Below are 26,244 nucleotides of genomic sequence, written 5' to 3' on the forward strand. Positions count from 1 at the left end.
TCGATAATACTGTTCTACATAATTACTGGGGATTTAAACAAGTGCATTGGTAAATTTGTATTTAGGATTCGCAAAGTTTAAATGGTTCGAAATGCTCGCTCACAAAAACATTCCCCCGGAGTGGTACTTTCTGTCGGGTATTTCCCTGTTGTTTGTGTTGAAGGGGATGGCGTAGAGGGGGTATTGTTCTCTCAGATTGGGCCTCCAGGTTTTAAAAGCGATTCGTTGTCGAGAAGGTCCACTTTAGCCTAACCCAACATTGACTTTGACTCTACTGAGTTTTCGGGCTTCGGTACCCCTACCCACCCCCTCGCTACCCCCACCCACCTCCTCGTTACCCCTTCTGCCCCCACAGGTTGTTTCTTTTCATTGGAGTGTTGGAAATAAAGCGTGTTCTTATTTTAAATCATAAGATTATATTTTTTACAATCAAAGGCATTACTACGGTGTCCAGGCAGGTTACGTAGACTATATGCTGTTGTCGTATATTTCTTTTCGGTCATAAGATATGCATATTGCAAACAAAAAATATCGTTTTATGCATATGTACAAAACTGTACATACAAGAAAACAGTCTAACACAAATCAAACACAACGTATATAAAACCAATATTTTATACTATATAACATAGTACCGTTGCATTAAACGGTAAACACGCGTTCAGGGGATTCCGCCTTGTTATTACGAGATGAATTACTGGTAATTGATCTTGTGTTTATTCCTTCTTAGTCATATAATTCACATTCTTATAAAAATGTATTATTGTTGTTTCATAACCTCTCAAGAGACATATTGGGATTTGAATATACGAATCAAGTCAGTTATTTTCTCCAATGGCAGTATGGCAGTAGGTTCGCTCTGTAAACTTAGTGTATCACTCACTAGTGTCACCACCCACCACGTACCAGGTTAAGCATTTAGTAAAGCGTAGTGTTTAACTAAACTCGTAATAACTGTACAATGATTACGACTTACAAACAATACAAGCGAACTGTACAGACGACTGAGTTACGGTCTGACCGTTATAACGCAGTAAGTCATCTGGTACCGACCCGCTACTCAATAAGTCGGACCGCTCGAGATTAAATTGTTAACAGATGGTTAAGTAACACGCGAAAGGCTCGTCCTGACTCCATAAATAATCAATTTGATTTTATGGCCACAGAGCATTGTGTCGGACGAGTAACCTAATTGATTTTAAATTGGTATTAAACAGTGGGGGGGGGGGGGTTGTACGTTTTACAAGGTATGCCGATTTTATTATAAACTTTCTGATTCTAGTTCAGTGTTAAAATGCATCTTTTAACTTTCCACTAAAAATGTGTACATTCCTAATAAATATATACTCTTAGTTTTGTACATTAAGAGCTGTGTTTATACTAGGCGATCAAAAGAACGGATAATCCAATCTTTGAATCGTGTAGTGGAAAACTTAGAGCGTACTGAAATATAAACAGTAAAATAATATTCTTTCGCAGTATACAAAATATTCATTATATTTATAGAATGCTAAATGCCTTATTCATATTCTGCACTCGTATAAAATTTTCACAGAGCGCAAAAGAAACTTAGAATAAAGACATAGCATCCTTTAAAGTTTAATTGAGAACATGGGTCATGAAGAACTACCAAAACGTAATTGCAACTAGGGCTAGTGTAACCAGCAATATTTAATGTATTTTAGTTTTTAATTAGATTAATATATTAATTTTCTTTCTACAAGTGTCAGGATCTCGGTGTGTGTGTGGACAGACATGTAGGCCTACTTGACGTTGTTTGATAAATGACATAGGTACCGGCACAGTCCTGCGCTCGCCAACGCACAACTAATAAATGATGAGTTGTTTACATGTATAAATACGCCCTATAAATAATTGTGTAGAGCACCGTCCATTACATAGAATAAATGTAAACAGAAGACTTATATAAAACCGTTAACGTAATTGACAACCCCCTGCGTACCCATTGCTTGTATATTGTCAACCCTTCCTCATTTCGTGCCCGTTATATTCTGCTGTAGTTACTTAACTTACGGATTGTAATGTATTGTTAGGTTATAAGTACTCTATACGTCTACTGGATAAAGCTCCATATGTATTTAAAATTATATTTACAACTTTCTTAAAAACAGGTAAAATATTTTAGTAAATGTAAACAAGTGTTGTCGTGTTTGTCTAAATGTTTTAATAAAATGTTTAAAACAAATTCTTGTAAAAAATACACACGGATTGAAATACAGTTGCATTGACCCGATATTAATGCTATTTTTATCAATTAACATAAGTACTCGTATGTCTTAAAATAAAGTATTTTGTAAACCACACTTTTTATTGGGAGCAAACTTAATTTTTACTCATTTTTATTTATTTTGTTGTGTGAAGGAACAGGAGTAGTTCTGTAAAACGGATGTTGTCTCAGAAACTGAAACAGAAAATAAGAACTGTCACAAGTCAAAAGCTGCTATGGCTCAGTGGGACCAATTTCCGTTTGTTGATGATTTATAATGTATTTTATATAAATAAGCATGATTTGATATTATTAGTCATTAGTGTCTCTGCACGGTATTTAAGCTCTTGTAGAACTACGGCATATAACTTAGGAGAAAAATAGGGAAACCCTGTTTCCAGCTTAGCCCGATGAAAGTGTGGCTGGTTAAAATCTGATTACTCGAGGTTATTACTCTGTTAACAAGGTTTATATGTGTAAACAGAGCGGAACTCATGATTTTGTGTCCGTATATTAAAATCTGATTACTCGAGGTTATTACTCTGTTCACAAGGTTTATATGTGTAAACAGAGCGGAACTCATGATTTTGTGTCCGTATATTAAAATCTGATTACTCGAGGTTATTACTCTGTTCACAAGGTTTATATGTGTAAACAGAGTGGAACTCATGATTTTGTGTCCGTATATTAAAATCTGATTACTCGAGGTTATTACTCTGTTCACAAGGTTTATATGTGTAAACAGAGCGGAACTCATGATTTTGTGTCCGTATATTAAAATCTGATTACTCGAGGTTATTACTCTGTTCACAAGGTTTATATGTGTAAACAGAGCGGAACTCATGATTTTGTGTCCGTATATTAAAATCTGATTACTCGAGGTTTATTACTCTGTTCACAAGGTTTATATGTGTAAACAGAGCGGAACTCATGATTTTGTGTCCGTATATTAAAATCTGATTACTCGAGGTTATTACTCTGTTCACAAGGTTTATATGTGTAAACAGAGCGGAACTCATGATTTTGTGTCCGTATATTAAAATCTGATTACTCGAGGTTATTACTCTGTTCACAAGGTTTATATGTGTAAACAGAGCGGAACTCATGATTTTGTGTCCGTATATTAAAATCTGATTACTCGAGGTTATTACTCTGTTCACAAGGTTTATATGTGTAAACAGAGCGGAACTCATGATTTTGTGTCCGTATATTAAAATCTGATTACTCGAGGTTATTACTCTGTTCACAAGGTTTATATGTGTAAACAGAGCGGAACTCATGATTTTGTGTCCGTATATTAAAATCTGATTACTCGAGGTTATTACTCTGTTCACAAGGTTTATATGTGTAAACAGAGCGGAACTCATGATTTTGTGTCCGTATATTAAAATCTTACTCTAAATCCAGAGGAATTCTTTTTTTTTATTTAAATGGCTTCAAAACATTTCTTACACATGTTCGCCACTGTCTAAAATACAAAAGTATTTTCTTGCTGAAAATGTTGTTAAAAGTAATGAGAAGAAACAAATGCAGGAAACGTATAAATTTACTTCTAATCCAGCTCCTTGAGCAGACGGCCTCTATAATCCTATGCTGTTAGCTGCTCTTAAGACTAATCAAGTCAGTCTCTACGAATGTTTTCTGGCTCAGTTGTCTATCGAGAACAGTCCTTTACGTAATGTTGTTTAGTGAAATGTACTCGAGAGTTAACGTCCATGTACTTCTTGAGCCGTCCTATTTAAATATTTACGTCCAAGCTTTTATTTCTATGCGTATCTGTTGCTTTTATTATGTCGTTCCCGGGCATAAGATTCGTCTCCGTTTGCGTGAAAAATACACAAATAACAGTTCTTCATCGCACCAAATAAATCTGAGGATTCTACATTAGAGTGGAACAGTACCAATTAAGTTCTAAAATGTGTTTCGTATCTATATTATAATATACTTTAATTTGTTAGTTTGGTGCCACAAATATAATACAATCTTCAAATCGTTACTATTACGTTTATGTGAGGATTTTAATAAGAAAACATTTGAATTTCAGAAGTTATTCGCGTCCCTTGTAAAGTTCTGAACCTCGTGATTTCAAAGTACTGTATGGAGTCCCTGAACTAACTGTTGTCAGGACTACAACAGTCCACAGCGACTTAAGTCTAACTCGTGAGCCGTTTTGATGGTTTTGATACAGTCTTTAGAACATTTGCAACAACTCGGTTGAATTCATTTATCATCCTTGAGATATAATTCGTGTACGAATCGACACTGAGAGCACAAGCACGACAACGCGACGTGTGTGTTCCGTCACATCCTGTAAGAGGATCCCGCATTTCGAGCTCATGTCTCGTCTGGTCGCCTCATAAAGGCTCAAACTGTTCTTGAGGTAAACTCGCTTTGAAGTGAGCCGGGTAAACATCGATCATCGGTTCCTCGAAATACGCCGCCATAAAATCGACTGGCCAAGTCACTAAAATAAATACTCCACTCTAATACAGTACAGTTCTTCACACACCTTCGGCATATTTGTGTCACTAATCTTTCACATCCACCTGCAAGAATAAAATCATGTGCCTCGCTATTTATGTGAATACACACAGAAGCATCAATATTACAGTTAGGACAAAAATTAAATTTGGCTCTATGAAAACGTTATAGACTTTTAATTCATCAGTTGGCTCTTAAAATGATAGTGACTAACGTGTCTATAAATACTAAGTCTAATGCATGACATAATTCTGTAGCAAAATCAACGTGCCTTTAACAAAAACTTAAAGTACATGTAAAACGTCTGTATGTGTATGAATTTAGCGTTAAAACTGAAATTGTTATCTGTTTTACAATCTTCGTAGTTGAACCTTTTTCTTAATGTTAACAGGCTTGTGTATGTCTGTGTCCTGTGTAGACTGAGTGTAGAGTAAGCACACAGCTCGCTAATCCTGCGCATCGTGCTGCGGAGAATTACAAATCCTTCGTCCTTAATCGTTGTTAATTACGACTGCAACCATTAGTCCTTAGTCCTTCATAATAACAGTGTTGTGTATGTCTGTGTCCTGTGTAGACTGAGTGTAGAGTAAGCACACAGCTCGCTAATCCTGCGCATCGTGCTGCGGAGAATTACAAATCCTTCGTCCTTAATCGTTGTTAATTACGACTGCAACCATTAGTCCTTAGTCCTTCATAATAACAGTGTTGTGTATGTCTGTGTCCTGTGTAGACTGAGTGTAGAGTAAGCACACAGCTCGCTAATCCTGCGCATCGTGCTGCGGAGAATTACAAATCCTTCGTCCTTAATCGTTGTTAATTACGACTGCAACCATTAGTCCTTAGTCCTTCATAATAACAGTGTTGTGTATGTCTGTGTCCTGTGTAGACTGAGTGTAGAGTAAGCACACAGCTCGCTAATCCTGCGCATCGTGCTGCGGAGAATTACAAATCCTTCGTCCTTAATCGTTGTTAATTACGACTGCAACCATTAGTCCTTAGTCCTTCATAATAACAGTGTTGTGTATGTCTGTGTCCTGTGTAGACTGAGTGTAGAGTAAGCACACAGCTCGCTAATCCTGCGCATCGTGCTGCGGAGAATTACAAATCCTTCGTCCTTAATCGTTGTTAATTACGACTGCAACCATTAGTCCTTAGTCCTTCATAATAACAGTGTTGTGTATGTCTGTGTCCTGTGTAGACTGAGTGTAGAGTAAGCACACAGCTCGCTAATCCTGCGCATCGTGCTGCGGAGAATTACAAATCCTTCGTCCTTAATCGTTGTTAATTACGACTGCAACCATTAGTCCTTAGTCCTTCATAATAACAGTGTTGTGTATGTCTGTGTCCTGTGTAGACTGAGTGTAGAGTAAGCACACAGCTCGCTAATCCTGCGCATCGTGCTGCGGAGAATTACAAATCCTTCGTCCTTAATCGTTGTTAATTACGACTGCAACCATTAGTCCTTAGTCCTTCATAATAACAGTGTTGTGTATGTCTGTGTCCTGTGTAGACTGAGTGTAGAGTAAGCACACAGCTCGCTAATCCTGCGCATCGTGCTGCGGAGAATTACAAATCCTTCGTCCTTAATCGTTGTTAATTACGACTGCAACCATTAGTCCTTAGTCTTAATAATAACAGTGTTGTGTATGTCTGTGTCCTGTGTAGACTGAGTGTAGAGTAAGCACACAGCTCGCTAATCCTGCGCATCGTGCTGCGGAGAATTACAAATCCTTCGTCCTTAATCGTTTTTAATTACGATTGCAACCATTAGTCCTTAGTCCTTCATAATAACAGTGTTGTGTATGTCTGTGTCCTGTGTAGACTGAGTGTAGAGTAAGCACACAGCTCGCTAATCCTGCGCATCGTGCTGCGGAGAATTACAAATCCTTCGTCCTTAATCGTTGTTAATTACGACTGCAACCATTAGTCCTTCTTCATAATAACATTTTTGTATCTTTCTGTGTCCTGTGTCATTGGCCGCGACGCTTGTTTGTGCGATTGTAGATTATACTCAGTTTCTTGCTCTTCTGATTGATCTTTAGTAATTTATATTGTATTATAACTCTTATATATATATATATATATATATATATATATATATAATAAAATATATTATATAACTTCTTTATATTTTACAGATTTGCTCTGTTTGTTGTATACAAACAAATAATTTCTAAAGACGTTTTTTATTTTTTTATGTTACGATAAAAAGAAACGAATGTTTTAACAAATCCTGGCAAATTTATGAAAACATCTCTTTAGACCATTTGTACGTGTTAACGTGTTATAATTGCTCTAATATCACTCACCCATTATGTTAGTGTAATTATTACCCAGCGCCGAAGTAATCACAGTGTAAGGGGAATAAAGCAATGATCTATGATGCTATACTACTTACTTTTGGTTACCAATATATCGTCTTGCTGTAAGAACCTTCAATGTTTGTCACTACCTGTTGCAATTATTTTATTAGTACTTTTGAAGAAAAATAAATATTGATGGTGTCCTTGACTGCGTATGCTATCTTTATCACAACAAATACATAAAAATTTTGTGATTTATGTATGCACACTTTTTATGTTAATAATAGCTGTATAACAAACATAATACAAGACGAAATAAGACAAGTTGTTGTACAGAAATGCTTGTACTATTGAAAGTGTCGAGTATAATTTACTGATATCTTTGTACACTGCAGGGTAAAAAGAGACTGAGACCATACCTGAGGCGATAAGGTAGGGAGATCAGGCCTGGAGGGTTACAAATAGCCCGGCAGAGGAGAACGATAGCGCCCGCGGCAGCGTCAAACGAGACCAGCTTTTAGCCCCGTCGGAGGGGAGAGATACGGGATGGGTTTTAAAGATACTGCGGTGGAAACCGCTAAGTGGGACAAATTTACCTATCGCAGCTCTACTAGACCCGTCCCTGACATGAATTACATTCCTTAAAACCAGAAAATGTTGTAGGTTAAAGTAACTTAATTGCTTTATCAAAGGTTCTATGTTTGTTATAAATGTATAAGAAGTTTCACAATACTTTACCAGTGATAAATGGTGCCCACAATACTATGTTGATATTATATTCAACGAATAAATTTGAATTATTTACAAGTTTATTTGCTTTGTCAATACTTACATTACAAAAAATGAAAACGGGAAGTAAAAATAAATACAATTAAGTAAAACTTGTCGATAATGCACAATACAATGACAGTTCTCTTCAGTAATATAAAACATTTATTTATACAATGTGCAAATATAAGATGTGAACGCAATAACAGTAATTAATGGATTAGCATATTGATAGGGATACAATCTCGGTGTTGACAGCCGATCGAGTGTCATATGACTACGTGATGAGACGCAGCAGCCTCGACATGTGATATAGGCAGCACTCCCTCACGCGTGACGTCACAGCTCATTGGTTGTATCTTTCTAACTTGTCTTCGGGTGTCCGTGACTTGGTAAATGGAAGAAAAATTACATAGACATATACTGGATTATTCTTGTGAGCCAAGACGGAAACTGTGATCACTACCGTCCCTCGTGTGAAAAGATGTCACGTACCGTCATCGTACCTCAGAGGAGCTTGTCGTTTTGTGGGCGGGAAGTGAGATTATTTTAGGCCGGAAGTGACAGGCGCTAACAAGGTACATCATGTCTAGCCACTGCCTGTCTTATTACACGGCCTGCCTGTGTCGAAAAGATGTCACGTACCGTCAACGTACCTCAGAGGAGCTTGTCGTTTTGTGGACGGGAAGTGAGATTATTTTGACGGGAAGTGACAGGCGCTAACAACGTACATCATGTCTAGCCACTGCCTGTCTTATTACACTGCCTGTGTCGGTCTGTCACGGCCGTCCCTCGTGTGAAAAGATGTCACGTACCGTCATCGTACCTCAGAGGAGCTTGTCGTTTTGTGGGCGGGAAGTGAGATTATTTTGGCCGGAAGTGACAGGCGCTAACAAGGTACATCATGTCTAGCCACTGCCTCTCTTATTACACTGCCATTTTCGGTCTATCACGGCCATCCCTCGTGTGAAAAGATGTCACGTACCGTCAACGTACCTCAGAGGAGCTTGTCGTTTTGTGGACGGGAAGTGAGATTATTTTGGCGGGAAGTGACAGGCGCTAACAAGGTACATCATGTCTAGCCACTGCCTGTCTTATTACACTGCCTTTGTCGGTCTGTCACGGCCTCGCAGATAGCATCTCAGTTCGCCGGTAATGTTTACTCTCCTGGTCTTCAGCTACGGACACAACCGGGTTAGGAAGTGAGCTGTGGTATTGAGATATATGTGTTTGGTTTAAAGAACGTTATCATTAAACTTACTGTATAAACCCACTCAATGGTTTTTAATGCTATTTAATATTCATCTGCCTTTTCAGCAGCTGTGTAGTACTATAGTAGTATCATACCATAGTACTACGTATGTTTAGCACTGTAGTATCATACTGTTATTATTATGACTGCGTAGTACCATGGCAGCGTACATCTTTAATATTTTGGATACGTATACGGCAATGTGTAATTAATTTCTCAAATTCATTAGCATATATATTGCCTCTTTGTGGATCTGATAAGGGGGAAAAAACAATATAAGTTACATGTGTTTTATAAATATGCTCATGGTTAAATATTCAAATGGTAGGCCATTTTAAAAAACACATCAGCCAAGGTAAGCTCCGTAGAATTGTCTACGATCTTTAAGCAGTTGCCGCGTACATCTGCAACGGTAAACTGCGCAATAAATGAGGGAAAGAGGTTTCTCATCTCCTGTTGCCTTTCATGTCATTGTTTATGTCGTACCGCGAATGATGCAAAGTACTTGATATCGGTTTAACATCGCCGTTTCCTCTTCACAACGTCGCCATCGTCTCGCCTTTGACTGACGTAAGTTTCTAGGAAGTAGCTCAGGTATTGCGTATCTTTAGAGTAAGGTGGAATTACAAAAATTGAATTTCATTAGGTTAGTTCTGACTTTACATAAATGTTCTGCGAAATTGCAATATACTTGGACCGTTATCGATAAGAACAACCAGCTGATTTATTCAGTAATTATTATACAGCCTGTATTGTAGTGACCGGACTCTCCCCCTAGTCCGGGTTCGCTTCGTTCTGCTCTCTTCACTGACATCCATTGATTGCCTACTCATTGATATACATCGCTTACTCTACATTCAATTAACTCTTTGATCAATGTAAGTACAGTAGTTGTGGTTATTCATTATTCAAGTAAGTTAGATCCAAATGTGGATATTTTGGTCGATTCATACATACTGAAATGAGTTAAGTGGGTAATTTGAGTCCGAATGTAGACATTTTAATTGATTTACAATGAGTTGAGCGAGTAATTAATTCGTCTAAATGTGGATAAGTTGTTGGATTTACAATTTAATGAGTTAAGTTGGTAATATTAGTATATTTGAGGTGATTTACACTTTAGCGAGTTGAGGAAATATTAAGCCCCAAGTTTGAATAGATTTATTTATGTACACTTTCATGACCCCTTTATATGCCACGTGCCCGCTTAAATATTTTTGTTTTATTTCTGAACGCAATATTCGTCAAAAGTAGCAGAAGTAGTAAAATGACATATTGTCCTGTCATTGCAAGCAGTCAAGCCACTTTGGTCCAGGATGAATTGAGGTGGACACGGTGTCGTTACAACTTGTACTTCTGTAGCCGCAGACTGTGTGATAGATTTAGGCGTCACAAAGGTGATTTAGGCGGCTGTGAAGAAGTGACACACTACCTTGAAACACTTATAACTTTGAAGATTTGTAGCTTATAACGTAATAGTCGTGTACTGTTGGTAATGTTTTAGCTAAACAAGTGTTTTCCATCAACACAACAGTAATAGTGTGGTAGGATACCTGTATTGTGAAGTTATCAGGTATGCCTGAATAACACAATTCCATTGTTCCAGGAATCTGAGCCATAATCAGCTGCAGATGGTCGGCCGCAAAGTGTTACGTGGAATCCCGGCCATCAAAACAGTAATAGTGTGGTAGGATACCTGTTTTGTGAAGTTATCAGGTGTGCCTGAATAACACAATTCCATTGTTCCAGGGATCTGAGCCATAATCAGCTGCAGATGGTCGGCCGCAAAACGTTACGTGGAATCCCGGCCATCAAAACAGTAATAGTGTGATAGGATACCTGTTTTGTGAAGTTATCAGGAATGCCTGAATAACACAATTCCATTGTTCCAGGGATCTGAGCCATAATCAACTGCAGATGGTCGGCCGCAAAACGTTACGTGGAATCCCGGCCATCAAAACAGTAATAGTGTGATAGGATACCTGTTTTGTGAAGTTATCAGGAATGCCTGAATAACACAATTCCATTGTTCCAGGGATCTGAGCCATAATCAGCTACAGATGGTCGGCCGCAAAACGTTACGTGGAATCCCGGCCATCAAAACAGTAATAGTGTGATAGGATACCTGTTTTGTGAAGTTATCAGATATGCCTGAATAACACAATTCCATTGTTCCAGGGATCTGAGCCATAATCAGCTGCAGATGGTCGGCCGCAAAACGTTACGTGGAATCCCGGCCATCAAAACAGTAATAGTGTGGATAGGATACCTGTTTTGTGAAGTTATCAGATATGCCTGAATAACACAATTCCATTGTTCCAGGGATCTGAGCCATAATCAGCTGCAGATGGTCGGCCGCAAAACGTTACGTGGAATCCCGGCCATCAAAACAGTAATAGTGTGATAGGATACCTGTTTTGTGAAGTTATCAGATATGCCTGAATAACACAATTCCATTGTTCCAGGGATCTGAGCCCATAATCAGCTACAGATGGTCGGCCGCAAAACGTTACGTGGAATCCCGGCCATCAAAACAGTAATAGTGTGATAGGATACCTGTTTTGTGAAGTTATCAGGATATGCCTGAATAACACAATTCCATTGTTCCAGGGATCTGAAGCCATAATCAGCTGCAGATGGTCGGCGCCGCAAAACGTTACGTGGAATCCCGGCCATCAAAACAGTAATTAGTGTGATAGGATACCTGTTTTGTGAAGTTATCAGAATGCCTGAATAACACAATTCCATTGTTCCAGGGATCTGAGCCATAATCAGCTGCAGATGGTCGGCCGCAAAACGTTACGTGGAATCCCGGCCATCAAAACAGTAATAGTGTGATAGGATACCTGTTTTGTGAAGTTATCAGGATATGCCTGAATAACACAATTCCATTGTTCCAGGGATCTGAGCCCATAATCAGCTGCAGATGGTCGGCCGCAAAACGTTACGTGGAATCCCGCCATCAAAACAGTAATAGTGTGATTAGGATACCTGTTTTGTTGAAGTTATCAGATATGCCTGAATAACACAATTCCATTGTTCCAGGGATCTGAGCCATAATCCAGCTGCAGATGGTCGGCCGCAAAACGTTACGTGGAATCCCGGCCATCAAAACAGTAATAGTGTGATAGGATACCTGTTTTTGTGAAGTTAATCAGGATATGCCTGAATAACACAATTCCATTGTTCCAGGGATCTGAGCATAATCAGCTGCAGATGGTCGGCCGCAAAACGTTACGTGGAATCCCGGCCATCAAAACAGTAATAGTGTGATAGGATACCTGTTTTGTGAAGTTATCAGGATATGCCTGAATAACACAATTCCAATTGTTCCAGGGATCTGAGCCATAATCAGCTGCAGATGGTCGGCCGCAAAACGTTACGTGGAATCCCGGCCATCAAACAGTAATAGTGTGATAGGATACCTGTTTTTGTGAAGTTATCAGATATGCCTGAATAACACAATTCCATTGTTCCAGGGATCTGAGCCATAATCAGCTGCAGATGGTCGGCCGCAAAACGTTACGTGGAATCCCGGCCATCAAAACAGTAATAGTGTGATAGGATAACCTGTTTTGTGAAGTTATCAGGATATGCCTGAATAACACAATTCCATTGTTCCAGGGATCTGAGCCATCAGCTGCAGATGGTCGGGCCGCCAAAACGTTACGTGGAATCCCGGCATATAGGCCTGTTTTGTGAAGTTATCATTGTTCCAGGGATAGCTGTCGGCCGCAAAACGTTACGTGGAATGTGAAGTACCTGTTTTGTATCAGAAGTTATGCCTGTGTAAAACACACAGTAATTGATACCTTCTCATGCCTGAATAACACAATTCATTGTTCCAGGGATCTGAATAATCAGCTGAGATGGTCGGCCGCAAAACGTTACGTGAATCCCGGCATCCAAACAGTAATAATGAGCCATAATCAGCTGCAGATGGTCGGCCGCAAAACGTTACGTGGAATCCCGGCCATCAAAACTCTGTAAGTAGAAACTTTTACAACTGTGCCATGCAGTAAAATTTAATACAGTAACTTCCGAGAAGCGTATAAGGCGTATAAAGGATGGTTTCATTGCATGGTTATTATTTATGAAACTTTATCGTTCTGTGTAATATTCCTCTACGATGATCAGTAGTAGTGATGTAAGAGATTTCTAAATTAGATACACTGTAAAACAATTTTTATATTTTTGAACTAAAGAGGGAGGAAATGTCAAGGGAAACTGTATGTTGTTGTTTGCTTGCAATCTTGGTTTTATAGAACAGGTGGTTTAGGCCATCAACCAAAGTCTCCTTGGCCATTTTCAGGCTCAAAAAGTAACTAAGCATACCGATATAGAATGTTTTATATTCAAAGTTATTCACTCATTATAATCTTCCGAACCACAGTTTCGAATGTCTGCCTCCCAACTCTTCTAAAGCGACTTAACGCCGGTTCTAAATACTCGTATTGTGTGATATGGACGTGGATTCTCGCTTGGATCTTGAATACTTTCTTAGATGTCGTGAAACAAGCAAGCCGTATAATACTGTAATTACCGTAATTAATTACACGATAAATTTATGTTAATTTTAATGTTGTATAAATAAAATTAATTTTGGTCCCATCCAAGATCCAATAGTGACTTAACCATTTGATTTATTTAGCCAGTAATAATTCCATTAATTGGATTGTTACAATCATAAATTCCATTAAATGTAATAAAAATAATTCTTTATTATAAATCTGTGACATATGACTATGGTCACATGTAAGGCAGTGAACCCCGCGTACAACAATGGAACGATCGAGTCTCCAGCCTATAAACGTCCAAGTGAAAAATCGCGCCAGTTCTGTCTACCTATAAATATTGAAGACTAGAGCGAGGGATATGGGTACATGTGGGACATGGGTACATGTGGGACACGGGTACACGGTGTGTCCCGGGATCCCCGGAGCGCGCCGATGGCGGCCCAGTCTCAGCCGATTTCCGCCATTAGCCTAAAACCCTTTGTTTCAGGAGTTTAGCAAGTAAGAATATGTTGAAAGTAAGTAATAAGCACATAAAGTGCAACGTATTGTATATAGTTTTTCAGCAAAAGCTGCAGAATAAGAAAACTTCATTATCGTTCCATGTTGAAAAGTTATAAACATTTTTTGAAAGAAATTTGTTTACATGTTCTGGATTTAGTGCAACATAGCACTGAATGAAAGACGCATAAATAACAATGCGAAGTATACAAAATAAAAACCGATTTATTACTGATAAGGGCGTATACAACTTGCACATTAACTTTTTAGAAAAAATACTGAAAAAAACAAAAGTCGTGTTTTTTCCCTCTGAAAAGCCCTAAAAATCTGGCAAAGTCAAACAAGTACTTTAACAGATAGAAAAAATAAATAAGGCATGTGGATAAATTGATGTTACGTTTTTTCCAGTTGTACAAAATACATTGCGAAATATCATCAATTATGGTAAACACCGACCTAACCTCGCATAGCGCAATGTCAGCATTGTTAGGGTAAAAAGGTAGCGGGATGTAGTACTGAGAAATAAAGGCCCTTATATGGAATCTAGTGGCAAGTTCGGTTAGATAATTTACATAAAATCTAATATTAATGTTACGAATGATCACAAATAGTCGTGAGTTGTTATAAGCCAGAACTTATATGGAATCTAGTGGCAAGTTCGGTTAGATAATTTACATAAAATCTAATATTAATGTTACGAATGATCACAAATAGTCGTGAGTTGTTATAAGCCAGAACTTATATGGAATCTAGTGGAAAGTTCGGTTAGATAATTTACATAAAATCTAATATTAATGTTACGAATGATCACAAATAGTCGTGAGTTGTTATAAGCCAGAACTTATATGGAATCTAGTGGCAAGTTCGGTTAGATAATTTACATAAAATCTAATATTAATGTTACGAATGATCACAAATAGTCGTGAGTTGTTATAAGCCAGAACTTATATGGAATCTAGTGGAAAGTTCGGTTAGATAATTTACATAAAATCTAATATTAATGTTACGAATGATCACAAATAGTCGTGAGTTGTTATAAGCCAGAACTTATATGGAATCTAGTGGAAAGTTCGGTTAGATAATTTACATAAAATCTAATATTAATGTTACGAATGATCACAAATAGTCGTGAGTTGTTATAAGCCAGAACTTATATGGAATCTAGTGGAAAGTTCGGTTAGATAATTTACATAAAATCTAATATTAATGTTACGAATGATCACAAATAGTCGTGAGTTGTTATAAGCCAGAACTTATATGGAATCTAGTGGCAAGTTCGGTTAGATAATTTACATAAAATCTAATATTAATGTTACGAATGATCACAAATAGTCGTGAGTTGTTATAAGCCAGAACTTATATGGAATCTAGTGGAAAGTTCGGTTAGATAATTTACATAAAATCTAATATTAATGTTACGAATGATCACAAATAGTCGTGAGTTGTTATAAGCCAGAACTTATATGGAATCTAGTGGCAAGTTCGGTTAGATAATTTACATAAAATCTAATATTAATGTTACGAATGATCACAAATAGTCGTGAGTTGTTATAAGCCAGAACTTATATGGAATCTAGTGGCAAGTTCGGTTAGATAATTTACATAAAATCTAATATTAATGTTACGAATGATCACAAATAGTCGTGAGTTGTTATAAGCCAGAACTTATATGGAATCTAGTGGCAAGTTCGGTTAGATAATTTACATAAAATCTAATATTAATGTTACGAATGATCACAAATAGTCGTGAGTTGTTATAAGCCAGAACTTATATGGAATCTAGTGGCAAGTTCGGTTAGATAATTTACATAAAATCTAATATTAATGTTACGAATGATCACAAATAGTCGTGAGTTGTTATAAGCCAGAACTTATATGGAATCTAGTGGCAAGTTCGGTTAGATAATTTACATAAAATCTAATATTAATGTTACGAATGATCACAAATAGTCGTGAGTTGTTATAAGCCAGAACTTATATGGAATCTAGTGGAAAGTTCGGTTAGATAATTTACATAAAATCTAATATTAACGTTACGAATGATCACAAATAGTCGTGAGTTGTTATAAGCCAGAACTTATATGGAATCTAGTGGCAAGTTCGGTTAGATAATTTACATAAAATCTAATATTAATGTTACGAATGATCACAAATAGTCGTGAGTTGTTATAAGCCAGAACTTATATGGAATCTAGTGGCAAGTTCGGTTAGATAATTTACATAAAATCTAATATTAATGTTACGAATGATCACAAATAGTCGTGAGTTGTTATAAGCCAGAACTTATATGGAATCTAGTGGCAAGTTCGGTTAGATAATTTACATAAAATCTAATATTAACGTTACGAATGATCACAAATAGTCGTGAGTTGTTATAAGCCAGAACTTATATGGAATCTAGTGGAAAGTTCGGTTAGATAATTTACATAAAATCTAATATTAACGTTACGAATGATCACAAATAGTCGTGAGTTGTTATAAGCCAGAACTTATATGGAATCTAGTGGAAAGTTCGGTTAGATAATTTACATAAAATCTAATATTAATGTTACGAATGATCACAAATAGTCGTGAGTTGTTATAAGCCAGAACTTATATGGAATCTAGTGGAAAGTTCGGTTAGATAATTTACATAAAATCTAATATTAATGTTACGAATGATCACACATAGTCGTGAGTTGTTATAAGCCAGAACTTATATGGAATCTAGTGGCAAGTTCGGTTAGATAATTTACATAAAATCTAATATTAACGTTACGAATGATCACACATAGTCGTGAGTTGTTATAAGCCAGAACTTATATGGAATCTAGTGGCAAGTTCGGTTAGATAATTTACATAAAATCTAATATTAACGTTACGAATGATCACAAATAGTCGTGAGTTGTTATAAGCCAGAACTTATAAGGGAAACAAGATTTGTTAAATGATATAATTTAGAATTAGACCAAAATGTATCAAGACGATTTAGAGTGAAGGAAGGGCTCAGGGCGGGTATATTAACTTCGCTAAAAATTAATGCAGAGTTTAAAAATGTAATCAAGTTTTATATTTCATGGGCTTCTGAATTACGTCAAGGAAAATATGATAGTCGTCAAATGGGACCATTTATTTGATATATTAACTAAAATATATATCTTGTTTACAAGTAAAAATTGTGAATCCTTTACTTTAAACAATGAAGGAAAAACAACTCATCTAAGTCATTGATTTTAATTACGTTACATATATATTCCTGAATATTAAGCCAAAGTACGTAAAAATTATACCAAATAAACTAAAATTTGGGCACCACATTGAACTTATTTTTCATAGAACCTGAACCAAATACATTTATATCATTTAAATGTAGTGCGATATGTACTTCGCATTACAAGATTGAAATATTTCTCAAATACAAAGACTATTATTGTGACAATTGTACTAATGTAAATTGTATTTGCTTTCTTTCGGCTGTTGATTTATATAAGCGTCGAGTGATATTTAAAAAATCCTCTATTCGATCCACTATTTGGTAGACAATATCGCAATAGACAGGAAAACATATGCATAATGAAATAAAGGAAAAACGCTTAAAATATTTTAATAGCAGAACCAATTATTTAGAGAGTTAAGAGACGTACAGTTTCGAATAAATTAAATAGCAAAGTTATTTAACCGTGATAAACTGAAGTGTAGATCGAATGGCATTCTATCAGGATCTGAATCAAGGCGCGAGTTGAATATGGAACCAGAGACGCCAGGAATGAACAGTATTCTCTTGCAATTGGATTCCGCTTCAAAGCGCGCCTCGCTTGCAAATATTTAATTATTATACATTACCGACTGGTGGGATTACATATCTGCGGTTATTTGAATACAGATCTCAGATGGAGCACGGAATTTAAAAACGCATGTACTTTTACAAATTAGCTTTACAAACCTCTGAAGAAAATATTTTTCACGATAAATAATTTAGCAAAACGATAACTTGAATGGCTACGGACCTGTAGTTTGACAGGGCTTATAGTTCAGTGTGCAGTGTGATTTGTCACATGAAAAGTATAGTTTATAAAATCTCAATTACTATTGACTATTTTTTATTGCAAGTAATTACTAAATGGTATCGTTCACTATACAATAGATTTCATTGTACAGTAACATTACAGTTTTAGCGTGTTTCATTGTAACATAAATGTATTGGTATCCTTACTTGTGTCATAATTTTATATTCCAGGACTCCTGAATTACGTTAAGGAAAAGATTATAGTCATCAAATGAGGCTATTTATTCGCTATAGAAACTAAATCATATAGGCCTATCTTGTTTGCAAGTAAAAGTTGTGAATAATTCATTTTAAACAATAAAAGAAAAAAATTATGGTTGCCTGTAAAGTCGGTTTTACGGGCGAAGATTTTACGTGACAACGTCTTTTTCTCGGTAGAATATTTATTGATATGAATATTATTAAATTGCACAATAGGAACAAGGAATTGAATGAAAATAAGAATTGCACAAATTTTAACTATAGAAATATATTTTGTTTACTAAAACATTGTACATAATTTGAAATTAATTAAAATTTGTTATTGTAAATGGTAAAGTTGAATAAAACATTTACTAAAATTGGAATTTGAAATTCTTGCTAAACACAGTTAAATTCTAACTCCGCGCGTGGTGATTGGTCGGTTTAGTTCGTTTGTTTGGTCGCACTGTTATGACAGGTTAGAGGTTATAATTTGTTATTTTAAATGTTTGACTAGCAATATGCGCTGTTTCTTCTCAATCGACTGAATTACGATTGATTGCAGAGTGATTTAAACTAATAATTTACTTAACACTATCAACATTTGTCAATAGTATGACATAACCTATAAACTCAGTTTCTCAACTTTTGTGTCAATCTAACAATTAATCAATCAATCATAGTTTACGATAATGAAATATCAGTGTACAATTATTTACCTTTATTGTTGTAGTTGTTGTAAATGACGAATCTAAGCACTCCACATTTTCACGAATAAACATAGTTATCTGCTTTATCCCGTGCGGCGGACCCACAGTTATCTGCTTTATCCCGTGCGGATCCCGTACGGCGGACTCACTGGACGGGCATCGTAACGTTACCGGGCGTTACACTTTTTTATGAGTGACTCCGAGCCGCAACCTAATTTAAGACGTTGTCACGTCAAAAACAATCCGTTAAGTAATTGATTTTAATAACGTTACATATGTTACGTTCCCCATTTGTTTGTTTTTGTTACGTTATTATCTAGTTAGTAAGTTGTTCTTTATAATACTATGTATTGATGTATCAATTGTTATTTTTATTTGCACCGAACTCTAAATTAATGTATTAATAATGTAAAAGCTGTAAGCTGTTGAATTGATAGATAAATGGTTGTGTCACAATGAAATACTAAGCTTGTAGTATACCGTCATACTATCACGTTCACGTACAATCTCCATCCTGAGTTACGTTAAATGGTTGTGTCACACTGGAATACTAAGCTTGTAGTATACCGTCATACTATCACGTTCACGTACAATCTCCACCCTGAGTTACGTTAAATGGTTGTGTCACAATGAAATACTAAGCTTGTAGTATGACGTCATACTATCACGTTCACGTACAATCTCCGTCCCGAGTTACGTTAAATGGTTGTGTCACAATGAAATACTAAGCTTGTAGTATTACATCATACTATCACGTTCACGTACAATCTCCGTCCTGAGTTACCTTAAATGGTTGTGTCACAATGAAATACTGAGCTTGTAGTATACCGTCATACTATCACGTTCACGTACAATCTCCATCCTGAGTTACGTTAAATGGTGATGTCACAATGAAATACTGAGCTTGTAGTATACCGTCATACTATCACGTTCACGTACAATCTCCACCCTGAGTTACGTTAAATGGTTGTGTCACAATGAAATACTAAGCTTGTAATATTACATCATACTATCACGTTCACGTACAATCTCCGTCCTGAGTTACCTTAAATGGTTGTGTCACAATGAAATACTGAGCTTGTAGTATACCGTCATACTATCACGTTCACGTACAATCTCCATCCTGAGTTACGTTAAATGGTTGTGTCACAATGAAATACTGAGCTTGTAGTATACCGTCATACTATCACGTTCACGTACAATCTCCGTCCTGAGTTACGTTAAATGGTTGTGTCACAATGAAATACTGAGCTTGTAGTATACCGTCATACTATCACGTTCACGTACAATCTCCGTCCTGAGTTACCTTAAATGGTTGTGTCACAATGAAATACTGAGCTTGTAGTATACCGTCATACTATCACGTTCACGTACAATCTCCGTCCCGAGTTACGTTAAATGGTTGTGTCACAATGAAATACTAAGCTTGTAGTATTACATCATACTATCACGTTCACGTACAATCTCCACCCTGAGTTACCTTAAATGGTTGTGTCACAATGAAATACTGAGCTTGTAGTATACCGTCATACTATCACGTTCACGTACAATCTCCATCCTGAGTTACGTTAAATGGTGATGTCACAATGAAATACTGAGCTTGTAGTATACCGTCATACTATCACGTTCACGTACAATCTCCACCCTGAGTTACGTTAAATGGTTGTGTCACAATGAAATACTAAGCTTGTAGTATTACATCATACTATCACGTTCACGTACAATCTCCGTCCTGAGTTACCTTAAATGGTTGTGTCACAATGAAATACTGAGCTTGTAGTATACCGTCATACTATCACGCTCACGTACAATCTCCATCCTGAGTTACGTTAAATGGTTGTGTCACAATGAAATACTGAGCTTGTAGTATACCGTCATACTATCACGTTCACGTACAATCTCCGTCCTGAGTTACCTTAAATGGTTGTGTCACAATGAAATACTAAGCTTGTAGTATACTGTCATACTATCACGTTCACGTACAATCTCCGTCCTGAGTTACGTTAAATGGTTGTGTCACAATGAAATACTGAGCTTGTAGTATACCGTCATACTATCACGTTCACGTACAATCTCCATCCTTAGTTACTTTAAACGGTTAGCATAGACATACGAGTACGAGTATTAGTAGTTGTCACTTTATAACACATTCAAAGTTTTGGTGTTTCTTTATTATAACCGATTTACTAACCGAGTAACTTGTTGGGTCTAAATTACGTAACTGTGCTGTTTCTGTAGATTTATTGTCAGCTGATAATTGCAAAAAATGTTGTTTTTAAAGTTCGTATCTGGTACTTTCAAAACGTTTTTAGTAAAATTTATTTATTTTGGTTTCAATTAAGGGGGCCATTAAAATCGCATTTTAATTGTAGATGATAATATTCTATGAAAAAATTATCAAAAAAGTTGAGAAAAACATGTTTTCTCCTGTGCACATCCCTCTATTTGTATATTCCTGTCTAAGATATCTGATATCGTATTCATAATTCTGGGTATTACTCTGTAATATGTAAGAAAAGAAAGTATTTCATTGGCCATAATTTCCATGGCCTTAAACGTTGAAAACATTTTATTTCATAAATACTTTTGAACATTTTTCATACACCATTTGTTATAGTTGATATGATGGTAATCGTTTTTAAGGGTAAATCAACAAGCTAACATTAGAGAACATTGTTATAATGGGTATTGAAAATATTTACTAGCTTAAGGATAAAAATACAATTATTTTTCTCAATCTAGGTTTGAAAGGAATCTAGTTATGAAATATGTTACTTCAGTTTCAAATAAAATTGAAATGTGCTATAAACAAGTATTTGAGTATTCTAAAATGTTTTCACTCTATTAGAAAATGAAAATCTTCTTGTTATCGAAGTAGATTAATAATGGATGTATCCTTATTATTCCATAATTTTCTATACATGGTACAAGGACAAAACCGTTAACATTTCGTACATTCAGTTCATCTGGACTATGGTACTCAATTCATAAATACGCTTACATTATTAAAATTGTGTAAATCTATAAGTTACTTCTGCCAAATTAAGCAACAATTCCTGTACATTTTAAATATAAAAATTGTGATTGTAATCATTTATTTTTTAATCATCATATCCTTTAATACCAATTCAGAAACAATAAGCATCCCAAGTTCATTTATGGTATATACTAGTACTACTGTAGCTCCAAGAGCTCAAAAATGGCTAGTTGCATAAATAAGTAAAACACTTGTAACAAAAGAGATTTTGAACAAGTCTGTGTCAGTGAAAGAGAAATATTGGTATGTAATCTCCTGAACACCATTAGAATACTCCATTCTCTGTATTTCACTAGTTGGTAATACCACTAAAACCATCATACCCTTCTTGTCCTGGATTGACTTATAACCAATGAGATTTTGAACAAGTCTGTGTCAGTGAAAGTGAAATATTGGTATGTAATCTCCTGAACACCATTAGAATACTCCATTCTCTGTATTTCACTAGTTGGTAATACCACTAAAACCATCATACCTTTCTTGTCCTGGATTGACCTATAACCAAAGAGATTTTGAACAAGTCTGTGTCAGTGAAAGAGAAATATTGGTATGTAATCTCCTGAACACCATTAGAATACTCCATTCTCTGTATTTCACTAGTTGGTAATACCACTAAAACCATCATACCTTTCTTGTCCTGGATTGACTTATAACCAAAGAGATTTTGAACAAGTCTGTGTCAGTGAAAGAGAAATATTGGTATGTAATCTCCTGAACACCATTAGAATACTCCATTCTCTGTATTTCACTAGTTGGTAATACCACTAAAACCATCATACCTTTATTGTCCTGGATTGACTTATAACCAAATAGATTTTGAACAAGTCTGTGTCAGTAAAAGAGAAATATTGGTATGTAATCTCCTGAACACCATTAGAATACTCAATTCTTTGTATTTCACTAGTTGGTAATACCACTAAAACCATCATACCTTTCTTGTCCTGGATTGACTTATAACCAAAGAGATTTTGAACAAGTCTGTGTCAGTGAAATAGAAATATTGGTATGTAATCTCCTGAACACCATTAGAATACTCCATTCTCTGTATTTCACTAGTTGGTAATACCACTAAAACCATCATACCTTTCTTGTCCTGGATTGACTTATAACCAAAGAGATTTTGAACAAGTCTGTGTCAGAGAAAGAGAAATATTGGTATGTAATCTCCTGAACACCATTAAAATACTCCATTCTCTGTATTTCACTAGTTGGTAATACCACTTAAACCATCATACCTTTTCTTGTCCCTGGATTGACCTATAACCAAAGAGATTTTGAACAAGTCTGTGTTCAGTGAAAGAGAAATATTGGTATGTAATTCTCCTGAACACCATTAGAATACTCCATTTCTCTGTATTTCACTAGTTGGTAATACCACTAAAAACCATCATACCTTTCTTGTCCTGGATTGACTTATAACCAAAGAGATTTTGAACAAGTCCTGTGTCAGTTGAAAGAGAAATATTGGTATGTAATCTCCTGAACACCATTAGAATACTCCATTCTCTGTATTTCACTAGTTGGTAATACCACTAAAACCATCATACCTTTCTTGTCCTGGATTGACCTATAACCAAAGAGATTTTGAACAAGTCTGTGTCAGTGAAAGAGAAATATTGGTATGTAATCTCCTGAACACCATTAGCATACTCCATTCTCTGTATTTCACTAGTTTGGTAATACCACTAAAACCATCATACCTTTCTTGTCCTGGATTGACTTATAACCAAATGAGATTTTTGAACAAGTCTGTGTCAGTGAAAGAGAAATATTGGTATGTAATCTCCTGAACACCATTAGAATACTCCATTCTCTGTATTTCACTAGTTGTAATAATACCACTAAAACCATCATAACCTTTCTTGTCCTGGATTGACCTATAACCAAAGAGATTTTTAGAACAAGTCTGTGTCAGTGAAGAGATAATATTGGTATGTAAAATCTCCTGAACACCATTAGAATACTCCATTCTCTGTATTCACTAGTTTTTGGTAATACCACTAAAACCATCATACCTTTCTTGTACTCTGGATTGACCTATAACCAAAGAGATTTTTAACAAGTCTGTGTGTCATTGATGAAGGAAATATTGGTATGTAATCTCCCTGTAATACTCCATTCTCTGTATTTCACTAGTTGGTAATACCTGGTTAAAATACCACTAAAACAACCACCTTTTCTTGTCCTTTATTGTCCTGGATTGACTTATAACCAAAGAGATTTTTGAACAAGTCTGTGTCAGTGAAAGAGAAATATTGGTAATGTAATCTCCTGAACACCATTAGAATACTCCATTCTCTGTATTTCACTAGTTGGTAATACCACTAAAACCATCATAGATACCTTTCTTGTCCTGGATTGACTTATAACCAAAGAGATTTTGAACAAGTCTGCTGTCAGTGAAAGAGAAATTATTGGTATTTAATCTCTGAACACACCATTAGAATACTCACATTCTCTGTAATTTCACTAGTTGGTAATACCCACTAAAACCATCATAAACCTTTCTTGTCCTGGATTGACTTATAACCAAAGAGATTTTTGAACAATACTCCATTCTCTGTATTCACTAGTTGGTAATACCACTAAAACCATCATACAACCTTTCTTGTCCTCATACCTTTCTTGTCCTGGATTGACTTATAACCAAAGAGATTTTTGAACAAGTCTGTGTCAGAGAAAGAGAAATATTGGTATGTAATCTCCTGAACACCATTAAAATACTCCATTCTCTGTATTTCACTAGTTGGTAATACCACTAAAACCATCATACCTTTCTTGTCCTGGATTGACCTATAACCAAAGAGATTTTGAACAAGTCTGTGTCAGTGAAAGAGAAATATTGGTATGTAATCTCCTTAACACCATTAGAATACTCCATTCTCTGTATTTCACTAGTTGGTAATACCACTAAAACCATCATACCTTTCTTGTCCTGGATTGACTTATAACCAAAGAGATTTTGAACAAGTCTGTCAGTGAAAGAGAAATATTGGTATGTAATCTCCTGAACACCATTAGAATACTCCATTCTCTGTATTTCACTAGTTGGTAATACCACTAAAACCATCATACCTTTCTTGTCCTGGATTGACCTATAACCAAAGAGATTTTGAACAAGTCTGTGTCAGTGAAAGAGAAATATTGGTATGTAATTTCCTGAACACCATTAGCATACTCCATTCTCTGTATTTCACTAGTTGGTAATACCACTAAAACCATCATACCTTTCTTGTCCTGGATTGACTTATAACCAAAGAGATTTTGAACAAGTCTGTGTCAGTGAAATAGAAATATTGGTATGTAATCTCCTGAACCCCATTATAATACTCCATTCTCTGTATTTCACTAGTTGGTAATACCACTAAAACCATCATACCTTTCTTGTCCTGGATTGACTTATAACCAAAGCCCAGAACAGTTAGAAGGGTTTCGGTAAAATACTACTTTATTTGAAAACCAATGTTATCGATGCCTTGAATAGTGTTGATATCGTCGATTAATTTCAAATGTGAAATTTATATAGTCAGTTTAGTGTCATTAGGAAGATGTACATGTCAATTATTGCAATAAAATAGTCTAACAATTGGAAAATACAGTTAACTTATTTTATATAAAATCTGTTTTTCGAACAAAATAAACTGTCATCACTTAGGTTTTTATTGAGCTGTGACTGTTAACAAATTCTTCTTCTATTCATTTAATACATCGTATGTTATTTTTTGTTACTTGGAATCATTCTGTGATAACACAATTAAATACCGTTTATCCGTATGTGTCTAAGCGCTTGAGCAAGCCATAAACTGGAGATCGCCTCATACCATCGGTGTACCTGTAATTTACGATAGAGGCGTCGACGCATTATTAGCGCAAAGTCTGTTGTAAGTTATTACATGGTGTCTGATGTCTGATTTACACTCTGGTTACAGGCAACTGGACAACAACCATCTCACTTGTATCGACTCATTATTAGCGCAAAGTCTGTTGTAAGTTATTACATAGTGTCTGATGTCTGATTTACACTCTGGTTACAGGCAACTGGACAACAACCATCTCACTTGTATCGACGCATTATTAGCGCAAAGTCTGTTGTAAGTTATTACATGGTGTCTGATGTCTGATTTACAGTCTGGTTACAGGCAACTGGACAACAACCATCTCACTTGTATCGACGCATTATTAACGCAAAGTCTGTTGTAAGTTAATACATGGTGTCTGATGTCTGA

General features: G+C 36.0%; 1 protein-coding gene across 7 annotated transcripts in view; it reads left to right on the top strand.

Moving 5' to 3' along the window:
* Positions 1-26,244, top strand: part of LOC124353249 (protein slit) — a 697,541-nt gene that overhangs the window by 548,950 nt on the left and 122,347 nt on the right. For 5 of the 7 annotated variants that reach the window (XM_046803175.1, XM_046803178.1, XM_046803176.1 and 2 more), the window contains 2 exons: positions 11,067-11,136; positions 12,757-12,758. In XM_046803175.1, the coding sequence (XP_046659131.1) occupies positions 11,067-11,136; positions 12,757-12,758 (72 nt within the window). Of the gene's footprint in view, positions 1-11,066; positions 11,137-11,512; positions 11,568-12,756; positions 12,759-12,949; positions 13,018-26,244 lie in introns of those variants that run through there. The other 2 variants (XM_046803181.1, XM_046803180.1) reach the window with 2 other exon arrangements.

Source organism: Homalodisca vitripennis, chromosome 1 (assembly GCF_021130785.1).
Source record: "Homalodisca vitripennis isolate AUS2020 chromosome 1, UT_GWSS_2.1, whole genome shotgun sequence".
In the NCBI taxonomy this organism is placed as follows: Eukaryota; Metazoa; Arthropoda; class Insecta; order Hemiptera; family Cicadellidae; genus Homalodisca; species Homalodisca vitripennis.